Raw genomic sequence first — 12,725 nt, forward strand, 5'->3', positions numbered from 1 at the left:
ATAAGCTTTTATCTACAAAAGACTTATTATATATCTAAAAAGTTCTATTTAAAGCGTTTTTATAATATTTCCACTATAAGAAATAATAGTTTAACTAAAAACTAGCTTTTTCTAATACTATAAGCTTAGTTATATATTAAGCTAGAGTAATACTTAAAAAATATAATAACTAAACTTCTTTTATAGTTTATTTACTTTAAATAGTAGCTAAATATTATAAATAATTATGAAAAATATATATATTTATATATATTTTATATTTAACTCTTAATATAATATTATAATAAGAGAAGTTTTTAGCTATTAAGTTAAAATAACTAACCTTTTTAGTCTTAAAAATAATAGCATTTTAATATGCTATTAATAATATATCTCTATACTATTAGAATATATCTATAATTATTAATACTATTTATATTATCTATATAATTATAGCTTTACTAAGAATAATAAATAGTTAGAGTATAGCGCCTCCTCTTATATTATTGTAGCTTAACTCTAATATTAATAAAATAAATATTAATGGAGAGGTATTATAAAATATAATTAGATGTTAATATTAAAAAGTAAATTTATCATTTAAATTAGTCTATAAAAACTATTCTATTAATCCTATTAAGCTATTACTAAAGAGAGGAGAATCAATATTTCTATAATAAAAAACCTAAAATTAATTAGAGATAATAACTAAATACTCCTTTTTAGGATATAAATAGAGATAAATAATAGTTCACTATATAAAACAAATAGTTAAGTTATATTAGCTAAACTAAAAATAAATACTATTATAGTTCTAATAAGAATAATAAGCTATAGAAATATATTAGCTATAATAGTACTAAAGGTTTATCTATAGATAAACTTCACTATTACTTTAGATGTAATTATATTAAAAAAAAAACTCTAAATAAAACTAAAATATAGTTTAATTCTCTAAATAATTTAATCTATTTAATAAGATAGTCTTCCTTAATAGAACTATCTTAATAATTAATATTAATATTAATAATATTTAAAATAAAATTAGCCTGCTTTATATTAATCAATATAATCTTTTATAATATATAGTAATTAAAATAATCTTAATAAAATTATAAATAGAATTAATAATATAAAAATAGTTAGTCTAACTACTTTAAGAAGTTATAATATGATAATATCTATTTAGGTTCTTAATATAGTATAATATTAAATATTTTAATATTAGTTACAATTATCCTCTAGATTTTAGCTATAAGAAAAATAAAGAGGATAAAAAAATTTAAAATAAAGTAATAAAAAATAATAGAAGTATAATACGATTAATTTCTAATAATAGTATAAAAGCTATAGTAGAAAATTTAATACTTAGTAGTTTTAAATCGACTAGTTATACTACTAATTTACTAGAAGTATATATAGGTATAGATATATAAAGTTAAAGTTACTTATTCTTCTATATATCTAGTAGGGTAGTCACTTATAGTGACCTGTTGCTACTGTGTAGGGCCTGCCCTGTGGCAAGTTCGGTCTTTCCTCAAAGAGGTAGGCATTAGGAGTAATTCTACAGGCGCTTTACAGAAACACCTCTCTTAACTTTCCTCTACAACAACCGCATCATTCAAACAGATGCTTTATCATCTTGGCCATGTCCAGCAGCGACTGATCGTAAGGAACAAAGCCTTGACCGACCGCCTTCAGCGCCTTGGACCCGTCAAAATCCAGCGGCCCCGGCGCCTTGAATCCCGGCAGATATCCCTCGCCCGGCTTGCCCTCCTTGATGGGCAGCCTTGGGTACGCTGGACGAAGAATATCCGCTGCCGCCTGCGGAGGTCCCCAGCATGTCGACGAGATGTATCTCTCCCCGTCCGCTTCATCAGCCCTCTCCACGGCAAAGAGAATCAACTTGGCAACGTCGCGAACATCCACGTACCAGCCGTACCCGTACGGCGGATCAATAATCTCTGCGCCAGACATGATGCGCCAGACGTACCGCGCGGAATCCACAATCTTTTCGGGCGTCTCCGGGGGTGTGAGAGGGGGGCCAGTCACGTAGCTACGTTGTTGCTGTCAGCAGGCGTGCTTGGATCGGGAGCTTGGACTTACACAGGGTTCAGAGCCGTCATCGTGAATGAGGGCTTCCTCTCCGCCCGGAACTTCCAGAATTCTCTCTCGCCAATCACCTTGCTGGCCAGGTAGATGAACGCGCCCGGGATCTTGGCTCCAAGCTGCTCAAAGGCCTCGACCGCAGCGTCGTTCCAGTCCTTCTCCGTGAAGGTGTATGGGCCTTCTTTGTTGGAGCCGACGGCGCCAGCCGATGACAACAAGATCATACTCTTGACGGAAGGCGACTTGGACGCCGACTCGAGAATGGCAATCGTCGATCCCTTGACAAGCGCCATGATGGGCGCAGGGTCAGGGATGTCGAATGTCGCTGGCTGCGCGAGATGCACGATGCCATGGACGCCCTTGACTGCCTCGTCAAAGGCACCTGCCGCCGCAATGTCGGGCACCTCAATCACTTCCAGCTTGTCGGCGCCATACTGGGACAGCGCGTCCACAACGGCCTTGGCTGAGGATTTGGCCCTGACGGTCCCGCGAATCGAGTAGCCTGCCTGTAAGAAGGCCTCCGCCGCTCGCGCGGCGATGAAGCCATTGAGGCCAGTCAAAAGAATGATGCCCTTGGACATGGTGACTGTCAAGAATGCGGCTGGTTGAGGAGATGCAAAGGTCTGCTTTCGCAGATTATGTGCCCACAAGCTCTCCACGATGTGTAAGCTGACGATCTTACACAATGTGACGCTGGGACCTTTCACGAGATCTTGCGTTAGATACCCGTGCGGATCAGAGACTAGCACCGAGGCGTGCAGTAGTTCGCGATGAAGATGACAAGACTTATCCTCCGAAAACCCGCCGAAATGAACATCGTTCGTAAGATGTAAGACTTGACGCCCGGTGTATGAGGCGTCGGTTGTCTGCAGATGAATAATCGCTGCAGTCTTCCGAGGGCGCCAATCAAATCTCCGCGGTGTGCCTCGAGCTGAACATTGTGAACCGGGGCCTCGGCCGAAATCGCGGCCCCGCGTCCTTTCCTCTTCGCGCCGTAAGAGACCGCACGGGTGTAAGAAAAGGACCAAGTCTGCTGGTAGTGCTGACATCCGACGCCGAGCTGTTGGACTCCGCAGCGGCCGTGTTGGGGTGAGTCCGATGCTAGACCCGGGTTGCCGGGCTACCGCCGGCCTGCCCGTTACAAACAACGCCGGCAGGGTCAGTCAGTATTGTCTCAGGACATCCCGCCTAATGGCTTTGATGAATGAGCAGTGATGTAGGCACCAGGTTTTCTAATTGGGGCGATTTCTCCTGGTCCATTCCGACGTTTCTCAACGCAAGTCTCATGACCCTTGGTGACCCTCGCTTAGCAGCAACAATACTCGGCTATTATATTGTCGGCCCTCCTCTCCGTGCTGCTTCCCCTTTGATATAGCCGAATGCCGAAGTTTTCAACTGGCCATGGACCGTTCCAGCGAACGAACCCCAGACTTTGCTGCTCCGCTAGATAGACTATCCACTACTGCAGTCGAATCGAATGCCCAAAAGCCGCCAAGATGCCGTCATTTGAGGCTGAATGAGGACCAAGACACTGCCGTCGTCCAACATATAGCTAATTGAAACTTCCATACCAAAAATATTGATCCTGAATGTTCTCCTTCTACCGTCCTGTCTCATCAATGTTCTCCCTAAACAAGCGGCATCTGTCGCTCCGATTTCTCGTTCCCAAATCGTCTCGACGTAGCAATCGGGCTCCCACAGAAGGCCTCCCATGGTATTCCCTCAACAAACCAGTCCGACATTGGCAAGTCGCAACCGGCTGTCCTCTTCTCTCAGCTCACGGTTGGGCCACTTCGTACAACTCAATATCGAGTTTACCAATGGGCAAGACCAAGGTTGGATCGAGTTCATATATGCTCCAGCCGCCCCCTGTTACCCCACCTTTGCGCCGTCGACGTGAGTGGTTCGCCTCAGCTTACCTTCTGTCAGAAGAAGGAGTGTGCCGTCCATGTGTGGTGGAATCATTCGTGGCCAGCCGAGACTAAATCAATTTGCCGGCTTCCTAGGGGAATTACCCCAGATCAGGGTAGCATCCGTAACCACACCTAATTAAGGCTGAAGCCACATGACAACCTCACCCCCTTGGGCGTTCAGACGAGGCAAACCTACCAGTCCTACAATTCTTGAGGTCGTTAGATAGAGGAAGGAGACGTTTCGTGAGCTTCTCCAAGCGAATACTGAAAGATATCATCATGCAGGAACGATTTCTTCGATCACGCCTTACATATCTTCGAGCCAAAAACCAAGTTGGCGTTGTAAACGACGAAACTAGGACTCCCTGTAGAAGATCGAATTCCGCCTCATGAACCTATAAGCAGGGTGACAATATACAATGTGCCCTTGTAGTGGAATCGCACACCCGAAAGTATTAGCCAAGGGGTACACAACGTACCTGTCCGTAAGCGCTCTCTGCTGATACCCTCCGCGATTTCCGAAACCTTACCCCTGCCGCTTGAGCAATCCATAAGCCTAGCTGATATGGGCTTCCAGCGACGGAACGCTGGGTTTATTTGAGCGAAACCGTGGGAACGATATCCACTTGCTCAGACACTTGGCAACAGAGGCTTGATCGTTATTGGCATTGAGACCCCCAGTATCAGCAAAGCTTGGCCTCTGAGGCTCTCTATCGCGACGCAGATCAAAAGGGCACCAGCGAGACTGCGTCCTCGAGTCTATGCTGAAAGCTTCTCTGTGTCCAACAAGAGTAATTGTCGCAGGCAATGATATGGGTGGTCGAGACCGAAAGCATAAATGGGTTCAAAATGCCTAGGTGAACGAAGTTAGTTAATCCTCTTAGTATCATCAGATATACACCATTACATACGGCTGTCGGTTCCGCCCACCCAATCCCCTATCGTCAGTCGATACCACCTCGTACCCTTTGCTCTGAAGCCACACTTTCCCCCCCCCCGCACCTCTCAGTTGCCCGGATCAAATGATGCTTAAATTGCCATCCCGGATTGGTGAACTTCTTACCATCCTCGTGATGGTCGTCCCGGGTTTCGGTCCCTTGGTGCCTGGCGCCTTTCCTTTTGGGATCAAGGCCAATCCCGCGTGGTACTATGTTGTCGGATCTGAACTCGTTGTATCCGACGGATGGACCCCTCCGTGGAAGTACTGTGGATTCCCGTGTCATGATACCCTCACTTCCACGAAGGAGAGCTGTCGGCGACTAGGGAAGATCATCCCCTTCGGAGTCTGGACCTCCTTGGCTTGTAATGTGCCCAGATCTACCACTTACCAGATGGGAATATAAGAGGCCATCAACAGTCCTCGACGTCAAGAAAATCTACCGCTGACCTCGTCCTCAACCATTTACTCTCTCTTCTTTCGCAACATCACAAGATGCGTTCCCTCTCTGTCCTCCTCGCGGCCATCACCGCTGTCTCCGCGCAGCAGGCCGGCACCCAGCAGACCGAGACTCACCCCAAGCTGACCTGGCAGAAGTGCACCAGCTCCAGCTGCACCAATCAGAACGGTGAGGTCGTCATCGACTCCAACTGGCGCTGGCTTCACGACAGCTCGGGCGCCAACTGCTACGACGGCAACAAGTGGACCGACAAATGCAGCACCGCCACCGACTGCGCGTCCAAGTGCGCCCTCGAGGGTGCCGACTACTCCGGAACCTATGGCGCCACGACCTCCGGCAACGCGCTCAGCCTCAAGTTCGTCACGCAGCACGCGTACGGCAAGAACATCGGCTCGCGTCTGTACCTCATGAACAGCGCCACCAAGTACGAGATGTTCACCCTCACCGGCAACGAGCTTGCGTTCGACGTCGATCTTTCCCAGCTAGAGTGTGGCCTGAACGGTACGTCGAGAGGACTGTCACACCCAAAATGGAGGTATAGATGCTGATACGATGCCTAGGTGCCCTCTACTTCGTCCAGATGGACGAAGACGGTGGCATGGCCAAGTACTCCACCAACAAGGCCGGTGCCAAGTATGGTACTGGATATTGCGACGCCCAGTGCGCTCGCGACCTCAAGTTCGTCGGTGGCAAGGCCAACATCGAGGGCTGGGTTCCCTCTTCGAACGATGCCAACGCTGGTGTCGGTCCGTACGGTGGCTGCTGTGCTGAGATGGACGTCTGGGGTATGCTTCCTCGAGCAGAACAATGTGATGGGTGCTAACCACGCGCAGAGTCCAACGCCCACTCCTTCGCTGTCACCCCCCACGCGTGCAAGAACAACGCGTACCACGTCTGCGAGAAGAGTGGTTGCGGTGGCACCTACTCTGAGGACCGCTTCGCCGGCGACTGCGATGCCAACGGCTGCGACTTCAACCCGTACCGCATGGGCGTCACCAACTTCTACGGCAAGGGCAAGACCGTTAACACCTCCCAGAAGTTCACGTAAGTATCAATCATGACAGACGGAAGAGAGACATTCCCATACTAAACATTTCAAAGCGTCGTCACCCAGTTCTCCAACAACAAGGTTGCCCAGTACTTCGTCCAGAACGGCAAGAAGATTGAGATGCCTCAATCCGCCATCAGCGGCGTCACTGGCAACGCCGTGACCCCCGAGTTCTGCACCAACCAAATGAAGGCCTTTGGCGACCGCGACCGCTTCTCCGAGGTTGGAGGCTTCTCCCAGATGAACTCCGCCTTCAGCGGCAAGTGGGTGCTGGTCATGTCCATCTGGGACGACCACTACGCCAACATGCTCTGGCTCGACTCCGTCTACCCTCCCGAGAAGGCCGGCCAGCCCGGTGCGGCCAGAGGCGACTGCCCCACGACCTCCGGTGTTCCCGCCGATGTCGAAAACAGCCTTGCCAGCGTAAGTCTCGTCTTCTCTCTCCCCCTTTCTGGAGGATGGAAACTTGGTTGAATCCGCCTCCCGGCCAAACCGATTCTGACAGTCCGTGTTCGCAGGCTACCGTTACCTACTCCAACATCCGCTTCGGCCCCATCGGCTCCACCGTCAAATAAGCGTGATGGCGTTCGTCTCGCTGCTGTTTTGGGGCGATTGGGCTTGAGAAAAACGCGGATGTAGCGAGGCGTTATGTTGGTGGCGGAAACCGAGGTTTTCATTTCGAAAGTTGCATATATTTTGTCAAGTTATTACATATCGAATATTTGACGCTCGTTTTCAAGCAAGGGGTGTTGATGGGTTGTCATGCACCTTTGCTCGTGTGGCATGACATCAGTCACCTTGACAGATGTTGCTATTGGTTTCCGTTGGCCGCGAAGGTAACTCAACTTGGGTCAGTGGAGCCACGACTTGGCAATTGACATTGACCCGGCGCGCGCTCGTCTCTGCATGAAACCATGTCGTGCATGTTGAGGTGATATTAGGCGCCCAAGAATGTCGTTGTGCGCGAGAGCCTCCTCCGTGGCGTTGAGTGAGAGGAGTAATGGCATCCAATAGGAAAGCGCAACGGGACTATTCCCGCTGGCCAGTCAATAGAGCCTGTCGGACTCACCAATTAGGCACACCGCAGCCCCTCCGGTGACGTACTACGGTTATCACAGACGGAGCCTTCGACATTGCTGACTGAGGCTTCGCACCATGGGATCTTGAAATGATGGCTTTCGGGGTACCTTGCAGTTACGTATAATACGGCCGACTCCTCCTTGTGTACATGTTTGCTACCCTCCATACCAGCAAATTGCTTCAGAAAATAGATACCCCGCATGGAATTAGGCAGGGTAGATCCTCTCTATTCGTCACCAAACCTACCTAGGCCCCTGATATGCACTTATAGGGTCGAAGTGCTACGCTTACATTCTTTGAGGGTGTGTATTGTACTAAGCAGTATACTCGGGCTCGTGTGGGCAGCTCCATGAACCAACCCCTGTGGTGTTCCTGGGTGCCGCACAGTACGGATAGCTGTGTGCGTGAAGCAGAAAATGGCAGTTGCCAGTGTGCCGTCCCTGGTCGTCGTGCGGAACAATTAGGGGGCTACACGCTTTGGCTCACGTTCCCGCAAGTTGGTAACTTGAATGGCCGCGCAGTGTGGCGCACGAGATTGGGACATCCCGCTCGTGGCTCCATGGCGAATGAATGCTGGGGAACCACGGAGGCCCGGAAGTGTGTCAAGATACCTTGAATGAAAGAGAAATCTACAGAAACGCAATGAAACCCAGGCTGGTCCGCGAAAGTCCTCGGAAAAGCGCCCAGGAAGTTGCGACCATGACCTAAAATTATTATTGGTAATAGACGAAAGTCCCTCCCTCTTCTCGTTGCCTTTCACTCTCCGGCGAACGAAGCCATATTCATGCTTAGGCCATAGTTACCCCGGCCACAAACTACGCTGCAGTGTCCCGGAATACCCTGCGTAGGCATATGCCACAGGATGTGGCACGACGAGACCGATCTTGATTGTGCCCCCCGGGTGCTCCCAGCCTGGCCAGACCCAGCTGTATGTTACGAAAGCATTAGCGCATACCAAGTGTATTGCTGTTTCTTTGCCTCAATCGATATCCCACTTCCGGCTTACGTATAGTCCGCTCTTGATGTCGTTGTCTTTTCTTTTGGAGACTATGTACTTCCCTCTGTTTAGTGGCCAGCGAGGACTAGCCACGATCAAGTGTGCGGGACTGGCCACAGGGAGTTTGTTTGTGGCATACCTACCCCAACGGTTTCTCCCGCCACGAACCAACGACCTCAAATCTTCTCCTCGGCATCTTTGAGAGCCCAAGCAAGCAGCCAGAACCTCCGTGGAGGCTTTGTGTCATCTTTCAGGACCCAGATGGACTCTGGTACAGGCCCCGTGCGCCGAGGCCCCGAGTACCAAACAGGGACCCAGTGGACAGGACTGAGACGGCTTTTACCTGCAGTTGCCGACGCCAGGTCCATTGCAGGAACAGCCAGAACCTCTTATGAACCTGTAGCCAAACCTCCTCGGAGTCAAGTTCCAGCGGCTTGTCTGGAATGCAGGAAGAAGAAGGTCAAGGTAACATTATGAAATTTCCTTCTCATGTAGATCTCATCCACGACCCCGATGCGCATGATTACAAGGCCGTCTCGGGCCAGTAGCCTGGCGGACCTTGGTTCGTTTGACTCAGGGGTCGTAACAGGTCTTCCCGAGCTAGCAGCCACATCAGCAACAACTGGGCAAATATTCCCAACATGTGGGGTGAAAACAACGCAACTTTTAACTATTTCTTCCGACCCCAGCAGCACTCTAAAAGACTACCGCATCTCAACCCGGAACGACGTGGCACTGACGGTGGTCTTGTGTAGTGCTCCGGACTCCGACCAAAATGCTACCGCTGTTCTCAAACCAACATCGAGTGCATATGGGACACGGAACCCGACACGACGCGAATCGTCTCGATACGCAAGCGCAAGGAAGAACTCGAACGCGAAAACGAGGACCTGCACGAGCTCCTACGCTTCCTCTACTTGCGACCGGACGAGGAAGCCAGGGAGATCTTTAGGAGACTTCGAATGTCGGGTAATGCGCTGGAGGTCCTTAACGCCGTGCGGACTGCCGATTTGCTTCTACAGAGACGACAAGTGGGCGAGGGCGCTGATCAAGTCGACCCCAAGCTGAGAAGTTCAGAAAACGAGGATTCGCATACGAGGCTTCTGGTAGTCCCCGCACGACCATGGACAACTCTGGCGAACGATGATGTTGTCTCTGACCTGATCACTAGTTTCTTCTTGTTGGATGCGACTTTCTTTCTCGCATTCGTGGAACAAGAAGCATTCCTCGAGGATATGCGATCATGTTCACCGAAGACAGCTAGATACTGCTCTCCAGTCCTCGTAAATGCGATATGCGCCTTGAGAAGCGTACGTTTTGGCGCTTCAGTTCAATCTATCAAGAAAATCCCTAGTGGCAGCGGGTTCTAACGTTAACTGATTTCTTGTGAAGCATTCTTCGAAACGAGCAAAAGAATTCGGACTCCAAATCGGACGCGACATGCAATCCCTCTTTTTCGACGAAGCCCAAAGACATCTACATCTTGAAGCTGGAAGGACATCCTTAGCCACCGCGCAAGCCCTGCTGCTTATGCACCTATCGTCAGCGGCTATGGGAGCAGATCGTGCTTCGAGAATGCATCAGCTCTGCGCAGGAGACATGTTTAACAACCTTCTGGCGGTCGAGGTAGACGTGAAAGTAGAGATAAGAGATCGAAAGATCATGTCGAAGGCCTTGTGGGGGATGTACTGCTTTGAAAGGTTGGCATCGGCAATGCTTCTCGTGATAGTTCATCATGTTGGATCGGCTGACGATTTTGCAACCGCAGCATGTTCGCCTTTGCCTACCTTCGTCCATCCCTTCTACCAAAACCCCCGATCCAGCAAGAAACTCTCGACGAAACCTCCGAAAACGAGCTAGAATCGGCAGATAATGGCCATCGAGACGTCAGACTCCGGACTGCGACATGCGATTTGTCCGTGATCTTTAATAATGTAATGGAGTACAACGCCTATGTAATGAACACAGGTTCCAAGGAGGATATTCAGAAGCGGATGGAGCTCTTCGGGAACTTGCGACTGTGGCGCGAATCGGTGTCCCGAAAGATACGACTAGATGAAGACTATTCTTCTTCAGCTTCTTATTTAAGGTCAGAGCCCCTTCCTGTGGTGGTTTAGCTGCCTTCCCAGCAAGCTGACGCGCACGGAAGAGCCTACGAAGACCAAGTGGTTTTCGCAATTCTGCGGCCTCTCAAGCCGGAACTGCATCTCCCAAACGATGGGTATGTCGTCGAACACCTGTTGGCGCACTGTGAGAGGGGCATCAGGGACATCGAAGAAAAACAACGCGCATTCTCCAAGAGAGACAGCTCGAGTATCATCGTCCACATCTTATTCAATGCCTCTGTTACTTTGGTTATGTTGCTCAATCACCCAAAAGCCCACGATGCGTTTGCGCGGACTTGCCGATTGATACGGGATCGTGTAGAGGAAATTCCATTCACATGGTTCTTGCTACATGGGTTATTGGCGATGGCGTCGGACAAGGGGGTTCAAATACCGGAGGTGGCGAAATCGTCATTTGAGGGGCTACAGCTAGACGAGAGCATGTTGGAGGATGTGCCAATCAGCTTCATGGTGCCGTCGTTTGGGGATTTGGGCCTCGTGGGGGGCCGTAGCGGCGTTGGGGTTGAGCTGGGCAACTTGATTCTGAAATCATCGTGTCGGGAACCATCAAGAACTCATACATGATGGTCCGACCGCAACACACCGAGTCACGCTGGCTGGTGTACATCGTGTCGCGTCCGCGATAATGGCAAAATAAAGGAAACAGTTGAGGGTCACGCAATTGATTATGCGGAGCATACCCGCAGTGCTCATACGCAACCACCAAAAACGCATCAGGAGGCTATGCCTGCTGGGTTTCCTTACAGACCCGAGAAAAGAGGAATACGATCGCAAAACCAGCCGGCTTTGAGTATGGCTACTGTGCGGCCTCCCTGTAGCAGGACGGACAGTCAACCACCGATCCCAGGCACAAGGTACATGGCAGCTTAATTCTTGCCGCTATCTCTTGAATACTCGAACACTTTCGCGTTTGGTTATTTTAAACCAATAACCATTTCTTCCACATGTTGTTTCGTTCGTGTGACGAGACTTTGAGGTCAACCTTTCCCAAATTATGGCGGAAAGCCGACTAATTAGCATGGCCCTGTATGTTTGGGTAATGTATGTTCCCTTCCACCAACAGGAACGATATGAACAAGGAGTCACCTGAGATTCGTGGTTCAGTATATAGCATGTCCGATCACATCAACGGCCATCTCGATAATGTCTTCCGGACAGACTTGGAGCGGGGAGCAGGCAGGAGCATTGTGAAGCCAGTTCATTTCGCACCTCCCGCAGGGCTGACAACACTGGCATCACCCTCGTCTTCGAAGCCCCACAGCAGCTTTGGCGTCAAGAAACTTGAGAAAGCCATGAGAGTTTGCTGCGGATTTCTGCCGGTAGTAACGGTGAATGCATCTCACATCACCACGGACAACACTCCCCTCAGTGCAACCCAACCTGGATTTGGCCTCCTTGCAGGCCGATAAAATGAGTTTGAGCGCGGCTCAACATATATTCTGTGAGCTCGCACGGCGTTGGTAGGACTGGCTAATTGGTTTTGAACGTTGAGGCACAGACAACTAAAATATGTGCAGGATTCGCCTTGTGATTACAAATGAGGTGACCACTTGCACCTCGCGTGACGTAGACTTGCTGGCGGATTTTGTTCGTGGAAGAACTTCCAGTTGGCTTAACAGTGCTCGATTTTAGCGTCCATTGCCGTGTTTAGTCGTCGCCTGTGAAATGAGAATGCGCGCCCTCTTGGTTGTCTGAACGAAGCAGCAATTGCTAGGCATAGGGGCACATCGGCTTCCGGGGCTAGGGAGCATCCGGTAGACGAAACGACCAGGGCAATTCAGCGTTGGCTCTGTTCAGCAGATCTGAGATATGCTGCCTCCAAGCGCTGGGCACTGGTCAGCAGCAGCCGGACATTGACACAAGTCTCCCATCATAAGGAGCGGATCTTTAAATAGATGGTCCTACACAGTTCAGGTCCAAACTCTCTATCTTGGTGTGCTGGTGGCATTCACTGCCCCTGAAACATTGTTGTGTTGAACAAACCATCCCAGACCACGGCCCAGACAGATACTGATAGGGCGCGAACGCGGGCACTACCGCGACAAAGAGGTGAGAGAAATCGTGGAGGAGGAAAAG

At 49.4% G+C, this 12,725-nt stretch overlaps 3 protein-coding genes across 3 annotated transcripts; 2 read left to right on the forward strand and 1 right to left on the reverse strand.

Moving 5' to 3' along the window:
* Positions 1 to 1,596: 1,596 nt before the first annotated feature.
* On the reverse strand, positions 1,597 to 2,669 carry CGCA056_v005921 (putative uncharacterized oxidoreductase; the record flags this gene model as incomplete). The annotated part of the gene is made up of 2 exons (XM_037321172.1): positions 1,597 to 2,035; positions 2,086 to 2,669. 2 exons carry the CDS (start codon positions 2,667 to 2,669, stop codon positions 1,597 to 1,599), a joined length of 1,023 nt encoding a protein of 340 aa, XP_037179466.1.
* A 2,764-nt stretch (positions 2,670 to 5,433) lies between these two features.
* Positions 5,434 to 7,021, forward strand: CBH-1-1 (Exoglucanase 1; the record flags this gene model as incomplete). The annotated part of the gene is made up of 5 exons (XM_037321173.1): positions 5,434 to 5,899; positions 5,959 to 6,183; positions 6,232 to 6,442; positions 6,500 to 6,869; positions 6,965 to 7,021. 5 exons carry the CDS (start codon positions 5,434 to 5,436, stop codon positions 7,019 to 7,021), a joined length of 1,329 nt encoding a protein of 442 aa, XP_037179781.1.
* A 1,763-nt stretch (positions 7,022 to 8,784) lies between these two features.
* On the forward strand, positions 8,785 to 11,213 carry nit-4-8 (Nitrogen assimilation transcription factor nit-4; the record flags this gene model as incomplete). The annotated part of the gene is made up of 6 exons (XM_037321174.1): positions 8,785 to 8,988; positions 9,279 to 9,570; positions 9,682 to 9,833; positions 9,916 to 10,223; positions 10,292 to 10,612; positions 10,673 to 11,213. The coding sequence occupies 6 exons, from the start codon at positions 8,785 to 8,787 to the stop codon at positions 11,211 to 11,213; spliced, it is 1,818 nt and encodes a 605-aa protein (XP_037179462.1).
* Between the last annotated feature and the right edge of the window lie 1,512 nt (positions 11,214 to 12,725).

Source organism: Colletotrichum aenigma, assembly GCF_013390185.1.
Source record: "Colletotrichum aenigma strain Cg56 chromosome Unknown KSG_Cg56_contig04, whole genome shotgun sequence".
NCBI classification, from domain to species: Eukaryota; Fungi; Ascomycota; class Sordariomycetes; order Glomerellales; family Glomerellaceae; genus Colletotrichum; species Colletotrichum aenigma.